The sequence below is a fragment of the Molossus molossus genome, unplaced genomic scaffold (genome assembly GCF_014108415.1).
Source record: "Molossus molossus isolate mMolMol1 unplaced genomic scaffold, mMolMol1.p scaffold_m16_p_8, whole genome shotgun sequence".
Classification (NCBI taxonomy): Eukaryota; Metazoa; Chordata; class Mammalia; order Chiroptera; family Molossidae; genus Molossus; species Molossus molossus.
This window is the reverse complement of record NW_023425402.1, coordinates 27,498,879-27,519,767: the sequence shown is the minus strand read 5'-3', so window position 1 is coordinate 27,519,767 and position 20,889 is coordinate 27,498,879. Positions and strand designations below refer to the sequence as shown.

The 20,889-nt window shown below is 37.1% G+C and overlaps 1 protein-coding gene across 1 annotated transcript in view; it reads right to left on the bottom strand.

The window, feature by feature from the left end:
• Window positions 1-651: 651 nt before the first annotated feature.
• Window positions 652-20,889, bottom strand: part of PRIM2 (DNA primase subunit 2) — a 278,782-nt gene continuing 258,544 nt past the window's right edge. Inside the window, exons 13-14 of the mRNA XM_036249061.1 lie at window positions 16,428-16,496; window positions 652-903 (exon numbers count right to left, since the gene is read on the bottom strand). Coding sequence (XP_036104954.1) covers window positions 679-903; window positions 16,428-16,496 — 294 coding nt within the window. The 3' untranslated portion in view covers window positions 652-678. The remainder of the gene's footprint in view (window positions 904-16,427; window positions 16,497-20,889) is intronic.

The following is a 20,889-nucleotide window of genomic DNA, read 5'->3' as shown; positions in this document are numbered from 1 at the left end:
ATAAGGAGTTGCCATCATTTTAAATAACAAAACCTTTCTATTAGTTATAGAGCTGACTGCAGCAAATTCCGTTTCTCTTAATACCCTAGTCAATTCATTTCAGTAGAGTTTGCTGCCACTCAAAGGGGCAGAAGTTCTCCTTGCTGATGCGAATAACCACAAACAGCCAAGTCAAAAAGAAAAAGAAAAACAGTTTAAAATCTTCATCGGTTATTGATAGTGTTAGATATTCCAAAATACCACTTTAAAAATTAAGGTAATGTCTAATCTGTTATGACATAATATGACTCGTGAAATGACACACAGACACACTCATGTGCATTTTGATATTTATTAACAAAAATGATCCAAAAATGGGTTGGATCAAAATTACAATGACAAGGGTTAAAATAGAAGTTGCTTCCAGTTGTATTGTTTCTAGGGCACTGTAACGGGTCTGGAAAGCTGTTTTATCTCCTAAAACAGGACTTAAATCACACCATTTAATTGTTAGATTTCAAGAGAAATTCTCTTTCTTCCCAGTTGTTAGAGCAAAATATGGTGGGTCTTTGTTTTTACCCGCAAACCTGCTTGAGGCGCAGATGGATTGGGGTGGGGTGGGCGGGGGGCAGAAGTTAAGCAGGTTAGACGTGGGAGATGAAAGCCGGTGAGGAAAGAGGGTCACAAACTGCCCAAGAATCATTCACTGAAGTAATCTTCCAGCCCTTCCATTTCCATGACCAGGGAGGAATCGAGAGAGGCCAGAGCAGAGGAGGCATCCTTGGTTTTCTGGACACTTGGTTTGGGTTGAGGAGTCTCTGGCTGGAAGGGTTCCTTCTTCATGTCTTTACCTCCACTTAGAATCCTTTGGCTCTCGACAAAGAATTGATTAGGATGATTCAAGGAAAAGCCACAATCTTCTATCTGTATGGGGAAGTACATGTAGATCACATTAGTATATAGCTAACATAAATAAAAGGGCTTCAAATGCTGTCCCAGAACTCATTCAAAATCCACTTAATACCTGACACATGGATCCTAGCAGTTCTCGTAACACTCAATCCACTACTTAATTTCATTCAAGGGGAGCATCAGCCACTGCCTCGGCTCCTGCATTTATACTCCAGCCCAAACCTCTGCACTTGGCCCCAGTTCCCCATCCACCCAGTTCCATATCCAATTCCTGCTCAGCATCTTGGGTAGCTGAAAGGCAGTTCCAAGCTAAATACCTGGCACTGGGTCCATCAGTAAATATCTGTTGTTAAAAAAAGGAAGCAGGCCCTGGCCAGTTTGGCTCAGTGGTTAGAGCATTGGCCTGCGGACCAGAGAGTCCCGCGTTCAGTTCCCGCTAAGGGCACGTACCTCATTTGCAGTTTGTCTCTGGCTCTGGTTGGGGTCATGTGGGTGGCAACCACTTGGTGTGTCTCTCTCACATGGATGTTTCTCTCTCTCTCTTCCTCCCTCTCTCCCTCCCACTTTATCTGAAGATAAATGCAAAAAAGTCCTCGGGTAAGGATAAAAAAACAAAAACAAAAAAAGGAAGCAGGATCTTGAAACATTCCAGAATCAGAGGGAACAGATATAAACACAGACACCATTTTGATATTGGTCCCTGATACTCGTATGTCACAGTTTATTTATAAGTCTGGCATAGGTAAGCCCATTTAGTATAATACAAACTCTGAGAAAGCAAACTAATATTAATTTCTTCATTCCAATCTTGGCCTTTCTCTGCTCTTACTTTGTATAAAAAAATCTTTTTCCTTTCGTAATTTTCATTGTGGCTTAATACAAACATTACTAGGTTCATTGTTTTATGCTATTTCTTTTCTCAAATACTATCACTCAACTTAAAATTAAATTTTGAATATCATTTCAAATTATCCATTACTCTGTGCCTGTAGTACTCAGTGAGCCTTTGAGGGTATCAATACTTTTTTTATTTGAAGATTCAGTAAGCACTACTTTTTCTACATTTTGACTCTAAAATTTACTAATGGTGAACAAAAATATATTCCTTAATAGTAGCTAACAATTATTTAATGTCTATTATGTGCCAAACAGTGTTCTAAGTGACATAAATGCACACCCTCATTCACACACACACACACACACACACACACACATATATATATATATATATATGCCCAGTTAACTTCCATAGGAGCCTCTGAAAGCAGGTTATCAGTATTTTCCCTGTTTTTCAGACAAGGCATCTGCGAAAGGAGTGATTAAGTAACTTGCCCAAGATCACACACTGACAGAGCTGGGGATGGAATATAAGTCAGCAGAGTCCATGCTCACAACCAGGGTGCTCGGCTGCCTTGTCCTCGTGCCCAAGGTCAATACCTCCATACTGTATCCATGCCTTAAAACTTACGACCCTTTATTTACCAATTCTTGGTGTTTTATACTGGGGTGTGGTATGAGAGCAAGATAACTTACAATGAAGTTTCTCCTGAGTGGGAACCTCCTGCAATGAGTCACTGTTTTCATGTTCAACCAATGGCTCAGACTCGGCTGATCACCTGTAACGCAGCGAATTTAAATCCCTGCCCTCCCTGCCTTCTGCCGTTGGAGTTGACAACGAAAAGAATACCCTATGGCTTCAATTAGTTCTTTTGTTTGTTTTTGTTGGGGTGGGGGGATTCTCATTTCCTACTTTTTTATAAACTGAGAAGTCATTACGCTTCTTTTGGTCATCTGTCTTATATTTATCAACCTTTTTATATCTCACTCTTCGTACTGAAGTGATTTGCATACGGTAGATCTCTAATACATATTTGGTAAAATGGGCCCAGAACTAACCAGAATATGCCAGTCATACATTTGACATATTGATTGAAGAATTACTAAGTATAAGTACATGTTAGGAGCTAGTAGTTTTTCAGCATATAAGAATGTATTTGACTAAGACTAACTTGAAAGAAATTTCCAGCCTATTAAGTCACATACTTAAAAACCTCTATCAAGAATGAAGTGATAGGGGTCACAGATAAAGGCCTATTATACTCCACATGAGAGAGAAATTCTGGCTGGGGAGATCAAAGAAGGCTTTGTGAAGGAAGTGGTTTATGAGTTGAGTCTGGAAAGATGGAGAAAGTAAAAAGCTGATAATGAGGTCAAGGGCAATACGAGCAGCAGGACCACATGAGCAAGGTAAAGAGGCGATGTCCCAGGAAAGGAAGTAGTTCAGGTGCCTGGTGTGAAAGGCATATAAAGGGGAGTAATAGGGAATGAGGCTGGAAAGACAGGTTGGGGGCCAGACCTTGGAGAGCCTTAAAAACCAGGCTAAATAGTCTAGACCTAATTCTGCAGGCAACAGGGAGTCGTTTAAAATCCTTAGGAAGGGACATGATGTGATTAGAGCTATGTATAATCTTAAGGTAGATTAAAATGGATTAGCAGGGGGTTAAAGGACTTGCTGTTATGATCCAGAATGAACCCTCTTAACAGGTGGACCAATAAACAGACACAAAGACTTTTCTGGTAGTACTTCAGTACCCCAGGATTCTGATTCTCTTAGTCAACTGTTGATACATGCTGGGCCAGTAACTTTAACTTTGGTGGATAGCAGATTGATAGTATACAGAATGATCTAAGAGTTATTACCCAGCTCACTAAGAACATATTTTTATCTGCTACTTTGCTGCTTAAATTTCAAAATGTTTCCTGATTGTTTTATGATACATCTACGATTTTTAGTAACAATGAAGTAATTTTGAATAAAAAGTTTGCATTTTACAAAGGGTTTCATGAAAAGTCTATCGTCTAGCACATTTCAATCAGAAGGCTTTGTTTTATCAATAGACATTATATTGGAAAGACCTTCTTCCATGTACACACTGGAAAACTAAAGCCTAAAGAGATTACATGGTTCATGGAAAGTCACAGAACTAGTAATTGGCTTTGTCTGAATTAGAATTTAGGCCTTTTGACTACATCACTTAGTTGCTCTAAAATTTGTTTTAAGAGACTTTATGCAAAGTCAAATAAATGTACAATCTTGTTGTAAATATGATTTCTAGAACTAAACTTGATTATACAGATTATAAAAAACAGTGGTATTATTTCGTGCAAAAAGAATCTAGCACCACATGCTGTAATTACATATTGGGGAATCTGTACATTTTGCTTCAAGTTGTCAAAATTTTCAGTACATCTGTCCAGAGAAGCTGGCTCCCTGGATTAAATTGAAGTATTAGACCAGTGTGGACAAGAAGAAATATGGTCATCTTTATAAGCCTCAGTTTCCTCATCAATGAAATGGAGACAATACTAGTGTCTATATTGTAGGGTTGCTATGGGGAGAATCCAAGAAAAATGAATGTAAAAATAAAAGAGTTGTTGGTTCTATGAATTCTAAATTAAATGTTTAGAAAGACTCAAGAAAAGCAAGTAACTTAAAATAAAAAAAATTGAATTCCCAAAAGATAGGGGAAAACATTATGCTCCTTTGCATGTATCTTTAAGTTCCTTTTCCACTTCAAAAAACTCAAACTGAACTTGGTGATAATGTGTTAGGGTATTGTTTATTTAAAAAAAAGAGAGAGAGCCTGGCTGGTGTGGATTGAGCATCGTCCCATGGACTGAGAGTTCCCGTTTGATTCCCAGTCAGGGCACATGCCCAGGTTTTGGGCTTGATCCCCAGTGGGGGCATGCAGGAGGCCGCCGATTGATGTGTCTCTCTCACATCGATGTTTCTATTTCTCTCTCCCTAAAAAATTAATAAAAAACATATAAAAAAAAAAAAAGTTTGAATTCCAATCCCAAAACTATACTCAACAAAAGCCTTGCCCTTACATCAAAAGATTAGCAAGTAAATGGCATTTAAATGTTTTAACTTTAAAATATGTCTAAGAAATGTACATATTTTTAATGAATCCCCATTTTAATTAATATTCTTATTAACCAATTAAAACAGCACCGAGGGTCTTGAAATACGAGTCTGTACCATGGTTCTGTGTGATGTTTTTCAATTTTCTCTCTTAAAGAAAATTGCCCTTTCTTAACTCATTTTGTTAGGTTCATTTTACTGAACGTATGATCTATTAAGTTGCTTGATAACATAATGAAATTATGAAGTTTCCTTCTGTTTACTGCATTGTCTTTTTATCTAGGATGGGTTCTTTGTCTTTTGAGTATTTCTTTCACTTTTATTTTTGGCTAAAGGAAGTGTACAGCAGTCCTCAAATAAGTCGTTTTGTTATAATATTGATGAGATGTCACAGGAACCCAGCCCTTATTTAATTAGCTTATGGTAAAATTGATTTCACTTAAACTTATAGGTTGTTTCTCTTAAAGTCACAGAACCTATGGACGACATTAAGTGAGGACTTATTATGTATGGTTGTCATTCAATTTCCTTTCATCTTGCTCAGGAAAATAAACTAAAGGTTTAGGGGTTGGAATGTGAGGAGCATAAACCAAACAGAATAAAAACAGATTTTTTTTTTTTTTTATCCTCACCCGAGGACATTTTTTCGATATTTTGTTCAGATAGAGTGAGAGGGGGAGAGAGAGAGAGAAACATCGACGTGAAAGTGACACATTGAGTGGTTGCCACCCACATGACCCAACCAGGGCCGGGGACAAACTGCAACCAAGGTACGTGCCCTTAGCGGGAACCGAACCCGGGTCTCTCCAGACCGCAGGCCGACGCTCTAACCGCTGAGCCAAACCGGCCAGGGCTGAAAACAGATTTTACTTTAAATCAAATTAGAAAAAAGAATAGGGAAAGTTATCCCCATTTCACCTATTTCTGCTTATGAGCCAGTGGTTGTTTCCTTTACTCTTCATTAAAAACAAAACAAAACACACACACACACACACACACAGTTTCACTGTTGGTTTCATTCTGGATTTGGAAACAGTGAGAATTTTCACATACTTGTCTGCTGTGAATCTTGTGCTTATTTCCTTGCCTTCTTATTTGGTTGCTGTTGGTGATGTTTTTCTTTGTGGTCGATGCTTTTTTATCGTTTTGTACCTTTTTTTTTTTTTTTAAGTATTGGGAGAGGGAAATTCTATAATGCATAATTCTGCCAAATTAGCTTGGAATTCCCAAAGAACCATAAAGAATCGGAAACAAGACCCGGATAGTTGGACTCCATAGGCCACATTATAAATTTTGGATTTCTTCTTAAGAGCCATCAGGAAGCCTTGTAAGGTTTTTAAAAGGCTGGTTACTGACACGATCGGCTTCCTCTATTTAAAGTCACTCTAGCAGCTGTGTGGAGAAGAAAGCACTGGAGTGACACGTGTGTGGTAGATGCTGGGACATGAGTTAGGAAGCTACTGCAGTGATCCGAGTGAGAGATGATGGTGGCTTCCAGCCCAGTAGTCTAATCGATATTCACAACAATGACCCCGAGTTATTATTAAAAAGCTTAATTGTATTTGGTATATCCTGTTTAAAATTGTAGGAAACTATGTGATAAACTTTAACAAAGGTATCTATAGAGATGTATATGGCTGGGGAAAAAATTATGCTCTGCTGTTTGGAAAATAAGTACCCAGAATGACTCCAGTGCCTAGAATTTAGTTCTAAAAAGACTGTTTTCTATTAAAATTCAGATTAATCTACAGAAGCCCTAGTGTCGTCACTTACACATGGAATATGCTGAAAGGAAAAAAAATACACTAGAGTATAAAACAGTGCTCCCTAAAAACACTGAGGAAAACCGTCTTCAAGCAGGCCAGCTTCTGACGTCTACTGAGTGACTCTTGCTCAAATATTTGCTTGGAATCAACATGTTCTGCACACACGGTGACCTTCACACCAACGTAGCCTCATGTTTCTGCCACGGCAGATGCAGAGTTTGAAGGAATGGAAGCAATATTGTTTTACCTATGGGATGTTTGGGTTTTAATCAAGAGGTTTTGCAATGACAGCTTATAATGAGGCTGCTGGTATCACCAAAAAAGCCATATGGAGCGGTTACCATGCTGCTGTGAATGGCATCAATTAGCTAGTTTATTTTCAGAACTTTTATTAAAGTAAGTTTGATTACAGAGTCCTCAGTAAAATAAACATGGGGAAGGAACAGACAGAATGGCACAAACCTAACAATAAAAATTATTTTTTTAATTAGAAAAAATAGTAAGTGGAGATATTCACAATTAAAAATCTATAATGAGACAGCCAGTGAACACAAATAGCTTTTTTACTTCATCGATTTATATGCGGTTTAAGTTAGACTGTTTCTATATGTGGGAAGATTTAGACGTGTGTCTTTTCAATGTCTTTATTAATCTAAGGCAGGTTTTAAAAATTGACAATAGTAGTATTCTTATAGGGATAATCAATAGGGGAGACACTACAAAAGCAATTAAGAACTAAAAAAACCTTTTAGAGCATGTCTCAAACTCAATGTTTAAATTTAACTTTCATCTTATTAAAAAGGAAAGAGCTTGAATAGCAGACCTTAATCTGTGAAAGTTCTGAGGCCTCTTAATTAAAAGGGTCCACAAATAATTAAGAATGTATACAAAATTAAAATTCTCAAGCTGAGCAAACAAACTCAGGAATAGTCTCCAAGGGCAAGAGTCATGTAGCCCTGGTGCTAAAAACACCAAACATAGGAGGCTTATCTGGTGAGATTCCCATTCTGATAAAACTAATGAGACCCTGTTGTTTACTATTTTATTGATATTTAGCCCTTTTAATTTTGTAAAAAGAAATCTTGTTTTTATTTTTTTAATTTTTCAATTACAACTGACAGTCAATATTATATAAATGTATGAAGTGATCACCCAGATAAGTCTAGTACACTTGACACCATACATAGTTACCTACAATATTATTGACTTTATTACCTATGTTGTATTTTAAATTTAGTGGCTATATTTTAACTTCCAATTTATACTTCTTAATCCCTCACTTTTTTCAACCACTCTCCACAACTCCCCTCCCATCTGGCAACCATCGATTTGTTCTCTGTGTCTATGAGTTTGTTCCTACTTTGTTGACTATAAAAAAACAAATTAACAAAAATATAAGTGAAATCATACGGTAATTTTTTTCTGTCTGACTTATTTCACTCAGCATAACACTCCCTAGATCTATCCATGTCGTTGCAAACAGCAATGTTTAATTATTTTTTATGGCTCAGTAATATCCCATGGTATGCATGTATCACCAGTTCTTTATCCATTGCTCTACCAATGAACACTTAAGTTGCTTCCATTCCATATGCTCGCTGTTGTAAGTAATGCTGATTTGTCTTCGAACTGGTATTTTGGCTTTTTCAGATAAATACTCAGAAGAACAATTGTTGAGTCATATGGTAGTTCTATTTTTGATTTTTTTAAGGATCCTCCACACTGATTTCCATAGTGGCTGTACCAGTTTGCAATCCCACCAATAGTGCATGAGGGCGCCCTATTCTCCACATTCTGGCCAATACTTCTTTGTAGGTTTATTTTTTAATTTTTTTCAGTATGAGGCTTTTATTGCATCTTTAAAATATCGCAAATAAGTGTGAAAATCATTCGGCATCTTGGTGTTCTATAGCTGGACAACTTAGATCTTACTCATCAGCCTGCTGAACTGCTCCTTTTTCAGAAACATAGATGCCATCCAAAAATGTTCTGATATCGTTGTTTTGAACTTCTGTAGTTTGCTGAATCAAAGCAGCTGAATTTGATACAAGTTCAATGTCATTTCCTTCAAGAATCAACTCATCTTTCTGGGCTTGAGATACTGAACAAGCAACAACTGACCTCATCTGAACTCTGTGGATGTATTTTTTGCAAAGAGCTGTAGATTTACTGATAGTCATTCTGAAAGGTGTAAGGTGATATCTCATTGTGGTTTTAATTTGTATCTCTCTGATGATTAGTGATACTGAGCATCTTTTCATATGTCTATTGGCCATCTGTATGTCCTCTCTGGAGAAGTGTCTATTCAGGTCCTCTGCTCATATTTTAATTGGATATTTGGGAGTGGGGGGAGGGCGCTAAATTGAATGAGTTCCTTATATATTTTTGGATAATCCCTTACCGGATGTATCATTAGCAAACATCTTCTCCCATTCAGTAAGTTGTCTTTTTGTTTTGTTGGTGGTTTCCTTTGCTGTGTAAAATCTTTTCAGTTTGATGTAATTCCATTTTTTTATTTTTTCTTTTATTTCCCTTGGCCTGAGGAAACATATCCAAAAAAAAAATATCGCTAATGTCCTGCTGGTGTGGCTCAGGAGATTGAGCATCGACCCAGTTCGATCCAGGTCAGGGCACATGCCCGGTTGCAGGCATACAGGAGGCAGCCGATCGATGCTTCTTTCACATCAATGTCTCTCTCTCTCCCTTCCTCTCTCTCTAAAAATCAATAAAAGCATATTTTAAGAAATTGATTTAAAAAAAATATCACTAAGAACAATGTTGAAGAGTTTAGTGCCTATGTTTTCTTCTAGGGGTTTTGTGATTTGGGGTCTTAAATTCAGGGTATGGTGTAAAAAAGAGCAGTCTTGTTTAATATTTTTACATGTATCTGTCCAATTTTCCTAATACCATTTATTGAAGAAAGTGTCTTTACCCTATTGTATATTCTTGCCTTTGTCACTGACCATACAGGCATGGGTTTATTTCTGGGCTCTCTATTCTGTTCCCTTGATCTGTGTGTCCATTTTTATGCCAGTACCATGCTGTTTTGATTACTAGTGCCTTATAGTATAGTTTATATCAGTTATTGTGATACCTCCAACTTTGTTGTTCTTTCTCAAAATTGCTGTGGCTATTCAGGGACTTTTGTGGTTCAACATAAATTTTAGGGTTATTTCTTCTATTTCTATAAAAATGCCACTGCTATTCTGATAGGAATTGCATTGCCTATATAGATTGCTTTGGGTAGTACAGACGTTTCAACAACATTAATTATTCCTATCCATTAACACAGTATATCCTTCTATTTATTTGCATCTTCTTCAATTTCTCAAATATCTTTCTGATACAAGTTTTTGAGTACAAGTCTTTTACCCTGTTGGTTAAATTTATTCCTGGGTGTTTTATTCTTTTTGATGCAACTATAAATGGAATTTTCTTAATTTCTTTCTGATAGTTCATTATTGATGTATTAAAGGGCAACCAATTTCTGAATGTTAATTTTGTATCCTACTTTACTGAATTCATTTATTAGTTATAATAGTTCTTTTGGTGGAATTTTTAGGCTTCTGTCTATATAGTAGCATGTCACTGGCAAATAATGACAGTTTCACTACTTCCTTTCCATTTGGATGCCTTTTACTTCTGCTTATCTGATTGCTGTGGTCAGGACTTCCAATACTACGTTGAATAAAAGTGATGAAAATAGACATCCTCATCTTATTCCTGATCTTAAAAGAAACATTTTTCAGCTTTTCCCCCATTTGATGTTAGCTGTGGGTTTGTCATATACAGCCTTTATTATATCAAGATATGTTCCTTCTACACCCATTTTGTTGAAAGTTTTTATCACAAATGGATGGATGATTTTGTCAAATGCTTTGTCTGCATCTATTGATAAGATTTTTATCCTTTGTGTTGTGCCACGTTAATTGATTCACGAATATTGAACCAACTTTCTATTCCAGGAATAAATCTCACTTGATCATGGCATTTGATCTTTTTAATGTATTGCTGAATTTGGTTTGCTAATATTTTATTGAGAATTTTTGCATCTATGTTCAGTGGTACTGAATGGTATTGAACTATAAGTTTCTTTTCTGGCAGTGTCTTTCTCTGGTTTTGTTATCAGGATACTGCTGGCCTCATAAAATTAGTTTGGAAGCTTTCCCTCCTCTTCAATTTTTTAGAATACTTTGAGAAGTATAGGTATTAATTCTACTTTGAATGTTAGGTAAAATTCACCTGTGAGGCCATCAGGTCCAGGACTTTTGTTTGTTGGGAGTTTTTTAACAGGTCCAGGACTTTTGTTTGTTGGGAGTTTTTTAAAATTTTAATTACTGATAAATTTCCTTAAGAGTTAAGTCTTTCCAGATTTTGTTTCTTCCTGATTCAGCCTTGGAAGATACGCTTATAGGAATTTATCCATTTTTTCCAGGTTGTCCAATTTGACGGCATATATTTCATAATATTTTTCTTATAAATTTTTTTCCTTTGGTGTCGATTGTCACTTCTTTCACTTCTGACTTTATTTAAGCACTCTCTTTCATTTGATGAGTATTGCTAGAGGTTTATCAGTTTTCTTTATCTTTGTATAGAACCAGGTCTTGGTTTCATTGATCTATTATTTTTTTAGACTCTATTTCACTCTGATCTTTATTATTTGTTCTTGTTCTAATTCATTTAGGTGAAAGGTTAGATAGTTTATTTGAATTTTTTTTTGTGTTACATGAGGTAAGCCTGTATTGCTAGAAATGTCCATCTGAGAACTGCTTCAGCTGTGTCCTATATATTTTGGGTCAATATGTCTTCATTTTAATTTATCTCAAGATGACTTCTGATTTCTTCCTTAATCAAATTGTTAGCCAATACATTGTTTAGTACCATGTTATTTAGCCTCCACATGTTTGTGTGTTTTTCAGTTTTCTTGTATTTAATTTTTAGTTTCATATCATTGTGACTGAGCAGATGCTTCATATACTTTCAATCTTCTTAAATTTATTAAGAAATATTTGTGACAACATGTAGTCAATTCTGGAAAATGTTCCATGTGCACTTGAAAAATGTATATACTGCTGTCTTTTGGGTGAAATGTCCTAGGATTATCAATTAAGTCCATCTGGTCTAATGTGTCATTTAAGTCCACTGTTTCCTTGTTGATTTTCTGTCTGGATGATCTATCCACTAATGTCAATGGGGTGTTAAATTCCCCTACTATGACTGTATTACTGCCAATCTCTCCGTTTATGTCTGTCAATATTTGCTTTGTATACTTAAGAGTTCCTACACATTGGGAGCTAAAATGTTTACAGGGTTTATATCCTCTTGTTGGATTGATCTTTACCATTATGAAATACCCTTTTTAGTCTCTTGTTACAGCTATTGTTTTAAAGTCTGTTTTGTCTGATATACTATAGCTACCTCACGTTTTTCCCTCATTTCCATTTGCATAAAATATCATATTCCATCCCTTTACTTTCAGTCTGCGTGGGTCCCCTGTGGGCAGCATACGTACAGGTCTCATTGTTGTTTTTTTATCCACTATGTCTTTTGATTGAAGCATTTAGTCTATTTACATTTAAAATAATTATTGATAAGTATATAGTAATTGCCATTTTATTGTTTTGTTATTTTGTAGTTCTCAGTTCATTTCTAATTCTCTTTTTTTTTTTTTTTTTTTAAATCCTCACCCGAGGACATTTTTCCATTTTTTGTTCAGATAGGTAGAGTGGGAGGGAGAGAGAGGAACAGAGAGAGAGAAACATGGATGTGAAAGGGACACATCGAGTGGCTGTCACCCGCACGACTGACCAGAGCCGGGGACAAACTGCAACCGAGGTACGCGCCCTTAGCGGGAACCGAACCCGGGTCTCTCAGGACCGCAGGCCGACGCTTTAACCACTGAGCCAAACCGGCCAGGGCCATTTCTAATTCTCTTGTATGTTCATGACTTTCTATAGTGTTATATCTGGATTCCTTTTTCTTTATTCCTTGTATATCTCTCATAATTCTTTGGCTTGTCATTACCATGTGCTTCAAATAAATCATACTATGTTTATAGCAATCTATTTTAAGTAGATAGTCACTTAAGTTTGAACACATTTAAAATCACTATAACTTTTATTTATCCTCTCCACATTTGTCATTATTTTTTACTTATTTGTGTGTATGTGTTCTATGTGTATACCTTAATTTATTGTTGTAATTACACATGATCTTCCTACTTTTGCCTTTTAACCTGTGTGCTAGCTTTTAGAGTTGGTTGATCCTTTTCTTTTAGTTGGTTTTGTGTGTGTAGTACATGCCCCTAGCAGAAACCAAACCCGGGACTCTCTGGTCACAGGCCGACGCTCATCTGCTGAGCCAAACTGGCCAGGGTTTTAGTTGTTTTTTTAAGTTGGCTTACTAACTCTGCCTTTTCAGTGTGGATTTTATCTTTCCTGTTACTTTCTTATTTATACTTTTGGTCTTTTTTCCTTAAAGTACCTTTAAAATTTTTTATAATACTGGTTTAGTGGTCATGCAATCCTTTAGATTTTTCTCATCTTTATCTCTCCTTTGTTTCTAAATGATAGCCTTGCTGGGTCATGCACTCTTGGCTGTAGGTCTTCGACTTTCATCACTTTGAATATTTTATGGCATTTCCTTTGGCCTGCAAAGTTTCTACTGAGAAATCAGCTGACAGTCTTATGGGAGTTCCTTGTACATAGCTAACTAGTTTTAAGAGTCTATCTTTAACCTTTGGCATTTTAATTATGATGGGTCTTGGTGTGGGCCTCTGTGCTTTGTGGACTTGTATGTTTATTTCCTTCACCAATTTAGGGAAGTTTTTGACATTATTTCTTCAAACAGGTTTTCAATTCCTTGCTCGCTTGCTCTTTTTCTGGTACTCCTCTGATGTGAATGTTATATTTATTACTGTCCAGAGAAACCTTAAACCACCCTTATTTATTTTTATTCTTTTTACTGTTCTGATTGGGTGTTTTCTGCTATCTTGTCTTCCAGATCACCGATTCAATCCTCTGCTCCTTCTAATGAATTCTTCATTTCTGATTGGTTCCTTTTTATGTTTTCTATCTCCATTTTTGTTTCCTAGGATTCATCTATTCTTCCCCTAAATTCAATAAGCTTCCTTATAACCAAGGTTTTGAACTCTGCATATGGTAGATTGCTTGTCTCCATTTCGTTTAGTTCTCTTTCTGGCATTTTACCCTTTCTTTCATTGGGATATGTTTCTTTGTCTCCTCATTTTGACTGACTCCCTATGTTGGTTTCTATGTATTAGGTAGATCTGCTATATTTCCTAGTTTTGGCTAAGTGGCCTTATGTAGTAGGTGTCCTGTGGGGCCCAGTAGTGCTATCTCCCCGGTCACCCGAGCTGGATGCTTCAGGGGTAACCCTATGTGGGTTGTGTGTGCCCCTTTGTTGAATTTGATCCTTGACTGCTGTTGGCATGTCAGTGGGTGGGACTGACCCTCAGGATGACTGGCTATGACTATAGTGGATCAACTGTTGTTCAGAGGCTGACTGACCCCCAAGAAGTGTGAGCCACTTTAGTGGGGCTCTAATTCCAACCACATTCGCCCTTCAAGTATGTTGTTTGTGGAGCTCATCTTCCGGCACTGGAGCCCTAGGCTGGGGAACCTAGTGTGAGGCTGGGACCCCTTGCTCCTCAGAGTCAACCTACACAGCTGAAATTTCCCTCCCAATTCTTAATCACCACACCTTAGATGTGGGACCTGCCCATTCCACATCTCCGCCCTTGCTGCCAGCTTCTTAATATCTTTAGTTATAGGACTTCTGTTCAGCTAGTCTTTAGGAGGTTCTCAATGGTGGTTGTGGAAGGAGGTGAGCACAGCATTTTCCTACTCCACCACTTTGAAAGTCTCTAATTATATTTTAAATTAATAATGATATTTTAAACATTTAGGTATAATAGAATGAGAGCTAGACCCACAACAGACCAAAGTTCTAGCTCCAGATCTCCCATTTACCAAGTTTGGTACCTTGGGCAAGTCATGTAGAATTGCTAGGTCTCAGCTTTGTTTCAATGTAAGCTATGAAGGTTGGCTCATGAATCTAGAAAGGAAACTGCTAATGATCTCAACAGTAGTTATTACAAATCCAGTACCAGATTCTGTAGAACAGCACAGTCATGGTTAGGCCCATAAGCTCCAGATGAGTTACTCAATACCTGTTTCAAATCCAAGTTCCACCCCCTATAAGCAGTATGATTGTATGCAGGTTGTTCAGCTTCTCTAAGTTCTATTCATAAATGAGGATAAAAATAGTACCTAGCTGCAGTACTATAGTGTGGATCAAAAGAGCTAATGTGTCCAAAGTACTTGGTGTTATGCCTGACATGCATTAAGGGTTCTATAGACATTGGCTGATATCATCATTATTATTGGTAATATTATAGGATATATTTTCCTATGAAATATTTTATCAAAAAATTCTGCAGTTATATAACCACAATAGAAAAAATTTCATGAAAACTAAATTTAAAAACATCAAAATGATTATAAAACTCAGTGTAGCATGGTAGTTGATAATGAATTCAATAAGTACATCCTTTGGAGACAGTTGTGAATCCCTTTGTATCCTGAACACCACTGGCTCCAAAAAAATGTTTATATGTTTTCATAGAAGAAATGTTTCAAGAAGAGTATGGACCTCCAAGTCCATTCTTAGATGTCTGTCCTAGGTTAGGAAGCCGTGACCAGGACCAGTGTTTGCAAACTGAGTGCTGGTGGGCTGAATCTGACCCACAGATGTGCTTTTGACCTGCGCAGGATCTTAAAACTTGTCAATGTTAATGACTCTAAAGCAGCGGTTCTCAACCTGGGGGTCGAACAACCCTTTCACAGGGGTTGCCACATAACCGTGGCAAAACTACAGTTATGAAGTAGCATCGAAAATAATTTTATGAGAAACTGTATTAAAGGGTCGCGGCATTAGGAAGGTTGAGAACCACTGCTAAAGGCATGAATTCTTCATGCACCACAGTTCCTACCAAATTCTCTGGTATTAATGTCAGGAAGCTTCATTTTTTTTTTTTTTTTTACCTCTATAAGCCTCTGAGTTTGTGATCCTTGTTTTTATACCTTTCAGAACTCACTAGAGCAGGCCTTCTTGTACTAAGGAGGCTGGCGTTGAAAGAAACCACACATTTCCCTGACTTCCTTGCAGTTAAGGGTCCAGCATGTGACGTAGGTTCTGTATGCAGATAAATATGAGACGTGGGTAGTAGCTTAAAGAAACATGAAGTGGCAGCAAGGAAAAGGATCAGATTTTCAGCAGGGAAGATGGCAAAAGCCTTAGGTTCTTCTGGGCAGCTATGGCCAAAAGCTCTAGATTTACTCCAGAGGTTGGCTACCAGGCCTGTGTGTCAAATCTGTTTTTGTAAATAAAGTTCCACTGGAACACTGCCATGCCTGGTCCTTCACAGACTGTCTATGGCTGCTTCTGCACTACAACAGCACAGCTGAGCAACTGGGGCCGAGACCATATGGACTGTAAAGCCTACAGATTTTACAATCTGGCACTCACAGAAAAAGTTGACCAACCCTTGGTCTCATCCCTAGATGCAGAGTGGCAGGTGACAGCTGTAGTCAAGTAAGGATTTCTCATGATGTAGCTTTTCCTAGTAACAATATTCTTGGTTCTGGTGCATCTAAGCTTAATTCTCTGGCCTGTCTATAAATTTTATAAGCTACCCAGTACCATATAATAAATTCCTTTCTGAAAATAGCTGGAGTGGTTTCTATGGCTGTAACTAAAAACTGAATGAAACAAAGAGCAACAAAAGACAAATAACGAGGTATAAAGTTGAAAAATATACTTACATTATGTGTTATCTCAAAGTACTTCTGACAGGCTACCTGGTAATGTGTCCCTTTTACTAAATCCAAAATCTGAAATGAATGGAAAAAAGAAGGAAAAGAATTAGAAGTTAATTTTCTTCTAAACCACTGTAGCTTATGGTTGTTGGCCATCTTCATTCCAGACAGGAAATGCATTAATCATGTTGCATTCCGCAGCCTGGACACTGATAATGCTGACATTATACAGTAGCTGTTTAGGTCAGCATTAAACCACAGACCACAAGAGCTACTAAGTGATCTTTCTGACCTACTAACTGTGAATTTCAGTAACTTTACCTTAACAACAAGATGAAAATAGATCCCAGTATTATGCCAGTTATTGTCAGAATATCATATTGCAACTTCTTTTCTAAAATCGTAGATTAAAAATCTGGTAATCTAAATGGTTGATGCATGAAGCAATCAAGTACAGTATTTAGTTTTATTTTCCACATTACCAGTTTACACAGATACAGCACAAAATACAGCTGTGTGCCCATCAGGAAAATTTCATGTATACCCTTTGGATGAGTATCTGTGGAGGGGGAATGCTTTTACCCTCAATCAGATTTGTCCTTTTTTGAAATGAAGTTATTTCTAGTAAAGCTCAGCAGAATATAAGAATGAATAGTCTATTCTGAGCACCTATTAGAAACATCATCCTATCTTTTGTAAATACAATTTACTTTCCAATTCTCCTTCATGTAATCTCTTCAGAGATGTGCAAACTCCCATTCCTATCAGCAGAGTGCAATGCCAGTTGAAATTTGTAAAGTTTCATCACCTCTCCCACCCAATAAATAATATGTGTATTTGGCCAGTTTATCAAACACAGTGAAATGCTGGAATTAAGAGACAGCCTCAAATGAAGGGCAATATCATTCTGGAGAAATGTAAATTTCTATTCCCTTTCAAAAGGCTGACCTTCCTATAACAAAAAGAAATGCACACAAAGTCTCAAATTTTTGCTGTTGTCCTTACGAAATATAGCTTACATCTTTTGACAGATACACAAACAAATTACAGTTGCAGAATGGGCATCATACAATATTGACAAGAGTGTGCTTTAAAAATTGTTTTTCTTTGATTGTCTAATTGATTACATTTCTGAATTTCAGGTCATCTTGTAATTAAATCCTATATAAGAGATCTATGTAAATGTCGACCTATCCACTTTTCATGATTAGAGCAGAAATGGAAAATCAATTAAAATGAATGACTATTAAATTTTAAAAATGAAAAAAGTCACAAAGTTTTTCAAGTAATTATAACATTCTGAGCTCTTATTAGCCAATGATTTTACACATAGATAATTCAAATTGAACTTGTAATTGATTGTTGGCAAACATCAATGATACCAATACGTATATGAATATTTGTGAATTAAAATTTTGGAGAAGCAAGGACATAACATAAAGCTAAGTTTAAACGATACCATAAATTACCTGAAAAGGACTTCACAGAAATAAGCAAAAAGCTCAACCGTGTGGTATATGTTACTTTTATATAAAAACAAAACAATGAATCCAACATCTTATATTTTTAAAATATATATATATCTTGTGTGTGTGTATAAAATAGAAATTATATATTTAAATATCTTCCATCAAAAAGTTAAATTTAGATCAATCACACAACAATCTCCCACTCCACTCCCAGAGTAGGCTCTTCACTAACAATTTCATTTACTTTTCTTCTTTTTCTATGATCTTCCTAGGAGGAATTTATATTTGATATTTTCTTGCAAATCCACAAATAAATCATTTAGCTATATATCCTTAGACAACCTTACTGATCATGTCACAGCTTATTTGACTGGACAGAAGTTCCTGTACATATATATGTAAAGGTATAATGGGAAAAAAGGACAATAGAGGTTTTTCATGGGCTAGAAAAGGTGTTCAAAGAAAGATACATTTAGGCCTAACGGGAGGAGCTAGGGAGGGAGAAAGAACATTAAGTAATGAAGATATGAGGACATTAATGAGCTAATAAAAGAAATCCAAGAGAAGGACTGCTTTGAGGTGATCAGGTATTACTGGTACGTATTAGCTTCATTTTAGAGATGAAGAAATATATCCTGTTAAAAATAGGGTGTCTGTGTCCAATGAGGATCATTTATTAGGGAAAGAATTAAAAATTTAAAAATCATAGGCAACTTAATGATCCTATTTTCCTTAAGAGAAATATGAAAATATGTAATATTACTAAAAAAAATCCAACAACGAATACAAATATACACTTTAATTTCACACCGTGATCCACATATATCACAGAGATACAGGGAAAGGAAGGGAAAGGTCTGGTGGACCCATGAGTGAGTCTGGCATGTCCTTGGAGTCAGAGGGGAGCACTGCAGTGTTCTGAGCACGGGAGTGACAAGGGTGGGAGACAGGGAGCTGATTACAAAACCCCAGGGAACCGCGTATGGAGGCTTGGATCAGGATGGTAACAGTCTGGTGGTGAAAAGTGGTCAGATGGGGAAATGGAAGCATTCACTAATTAATGACCATAAACTGTTTTTGCAAACTAGCTGTTCTACACAAAATGTTCAACAGGAACCTGATCCCTAGTATTTTGAATAAGGCATTACCTATCATTTAGCCCTCCCCCACCTCCCTGACTAATTTCCTAAATAAAACTAGTTTTAAAACTCAGTAAAATACCCAAAATACCTCTTACTAGTCACTAAGCAATATGATGAACAGATGCTTTTAAGCAGTAATATGAGTATGACACCCCTTACTGTCACCAGCATTTTAGATACTCAACCCTTTCTGCTGACGTCAGAATTTTCACAGGTGATTCTGACAGAAACATCGCTGGCAAACACTCTACCAAGATATTCTACAGGTATGTCTACTTGGGGGCTGGTGTGATCTGCTGATGGGTTGGATGACTCCCAGGCGGGGAATGCAAACCTAAAAATCAAAGGATGGGAAAGGAGAACTGAGATGTGAACAAGGTACTAAAACTCAGTGAAGTAGGAGCAGAAACAGAAACTTGGCAAAGAAACACCAAAATCCAAAGACAAGTGCCTGAGGGAGAATCTGTGAAACAGAATCTGGGGACAAAAGCTCAGTTCTCTACAATATGTCTCAGGCATCCCTCCCTGGAAAGACTGCTTTGGGCAGTGCTGTGCTGGTACAGGGACTCTGGGAAGGCTCACTGCTGGCCCAGCACGGTGGGGGTGGGGGTGGGGGTGGGGGCAGGGATGGCTGTGTGGTCACGACCCAAACGCACAGGAATTAGGATTGCTGAGCCAGCCTTGTTCCTGAAATTCAAGATCTTAAGAATAGCTGGTCTCATTTAGAATTTTTTTGTTTAGTCATAATCAAGTAACTCTCTTTTAAAGTGCTACGTTTTAACGGAAGAAACCATGTCCCAGGGCGGTGGACAGACAGACAGACTTGACTTACAGCCAGACTGCTGTGAACCTAGAAAGATTCGGATTTTACCAAAAGTGGTGTGCTTTTCTTTGAAGTTGACATTTTTCTTTGATGTTTTCTCAAGAATGAATACTAGACGTGATAATATTCTATAATGTGCTAACTTTGAACTTACCTACCTAATCGATTTTTAAAGATATACTTTAGGGGTGGTGAATGCAGTTAGTTCCTAATGTGCTTGTTTACATAATCTGTGTTAGAGTTATATATTAAATGACATTAAAACTTTTTTAAAGAAAAAAACCTTCCATAGAGAAATGTAGTCAGACAACAGTCTTTTTTCTGACCATGTTAGTTTTTTTTTCCTAATTTATTTATTTTTGTTACAGATGTTTCTCCTTTCCCCCCACTGATTCCCCCCTCCCCAGCTTTGTTGTCCATGTCCATTGTTCATGCATACATGCATATAAGTTCTGTGGTTTATCTCTCCCCCCACCCCCTCTTCTGGGGATAGTCAGTCTGTACCCCACTTCCACATCTCTGGGGCTGCCCCATTCCTCAGACTGTTATGTTCATTATATTCCACAAATAAGTGAGATCATATGATACTTGTCTTTCTCTGTTTGGCTTGTTTCGCTTAGGATGACACTTTCCAGGTCCCGCCATGTCATCTCAAAGGATAAGAGATCTTTCTTTCTTACAGCTGCATAGTACTCCAATGTGTATATGTACCACTGCTTTTTTTATCCGTTCGTCTACTGATGGGCATTTGGGTTGTTTCCAGATCTTAGCTATTGTAAATAGTGCTGCTATAAACATGGGGGTACATATATTCTTTCTGATTGGTGTTTCAGGCTTCTTAGGGTATATTCCTAAAATATGGGTCAAATGGAAATTCAATTTTTAATTTTTTGAGGTAACACCATATTGTTTTCCATAGTGGCTGCACCAGGCTGCATTCCCACCAGCAGTGTACTAGAGTCCCCTTTTCTCCACAGCCTCACCAACACTTGTTGTTTGATGATTTGTTGATGACAGCCATTCTGACAGGTGTG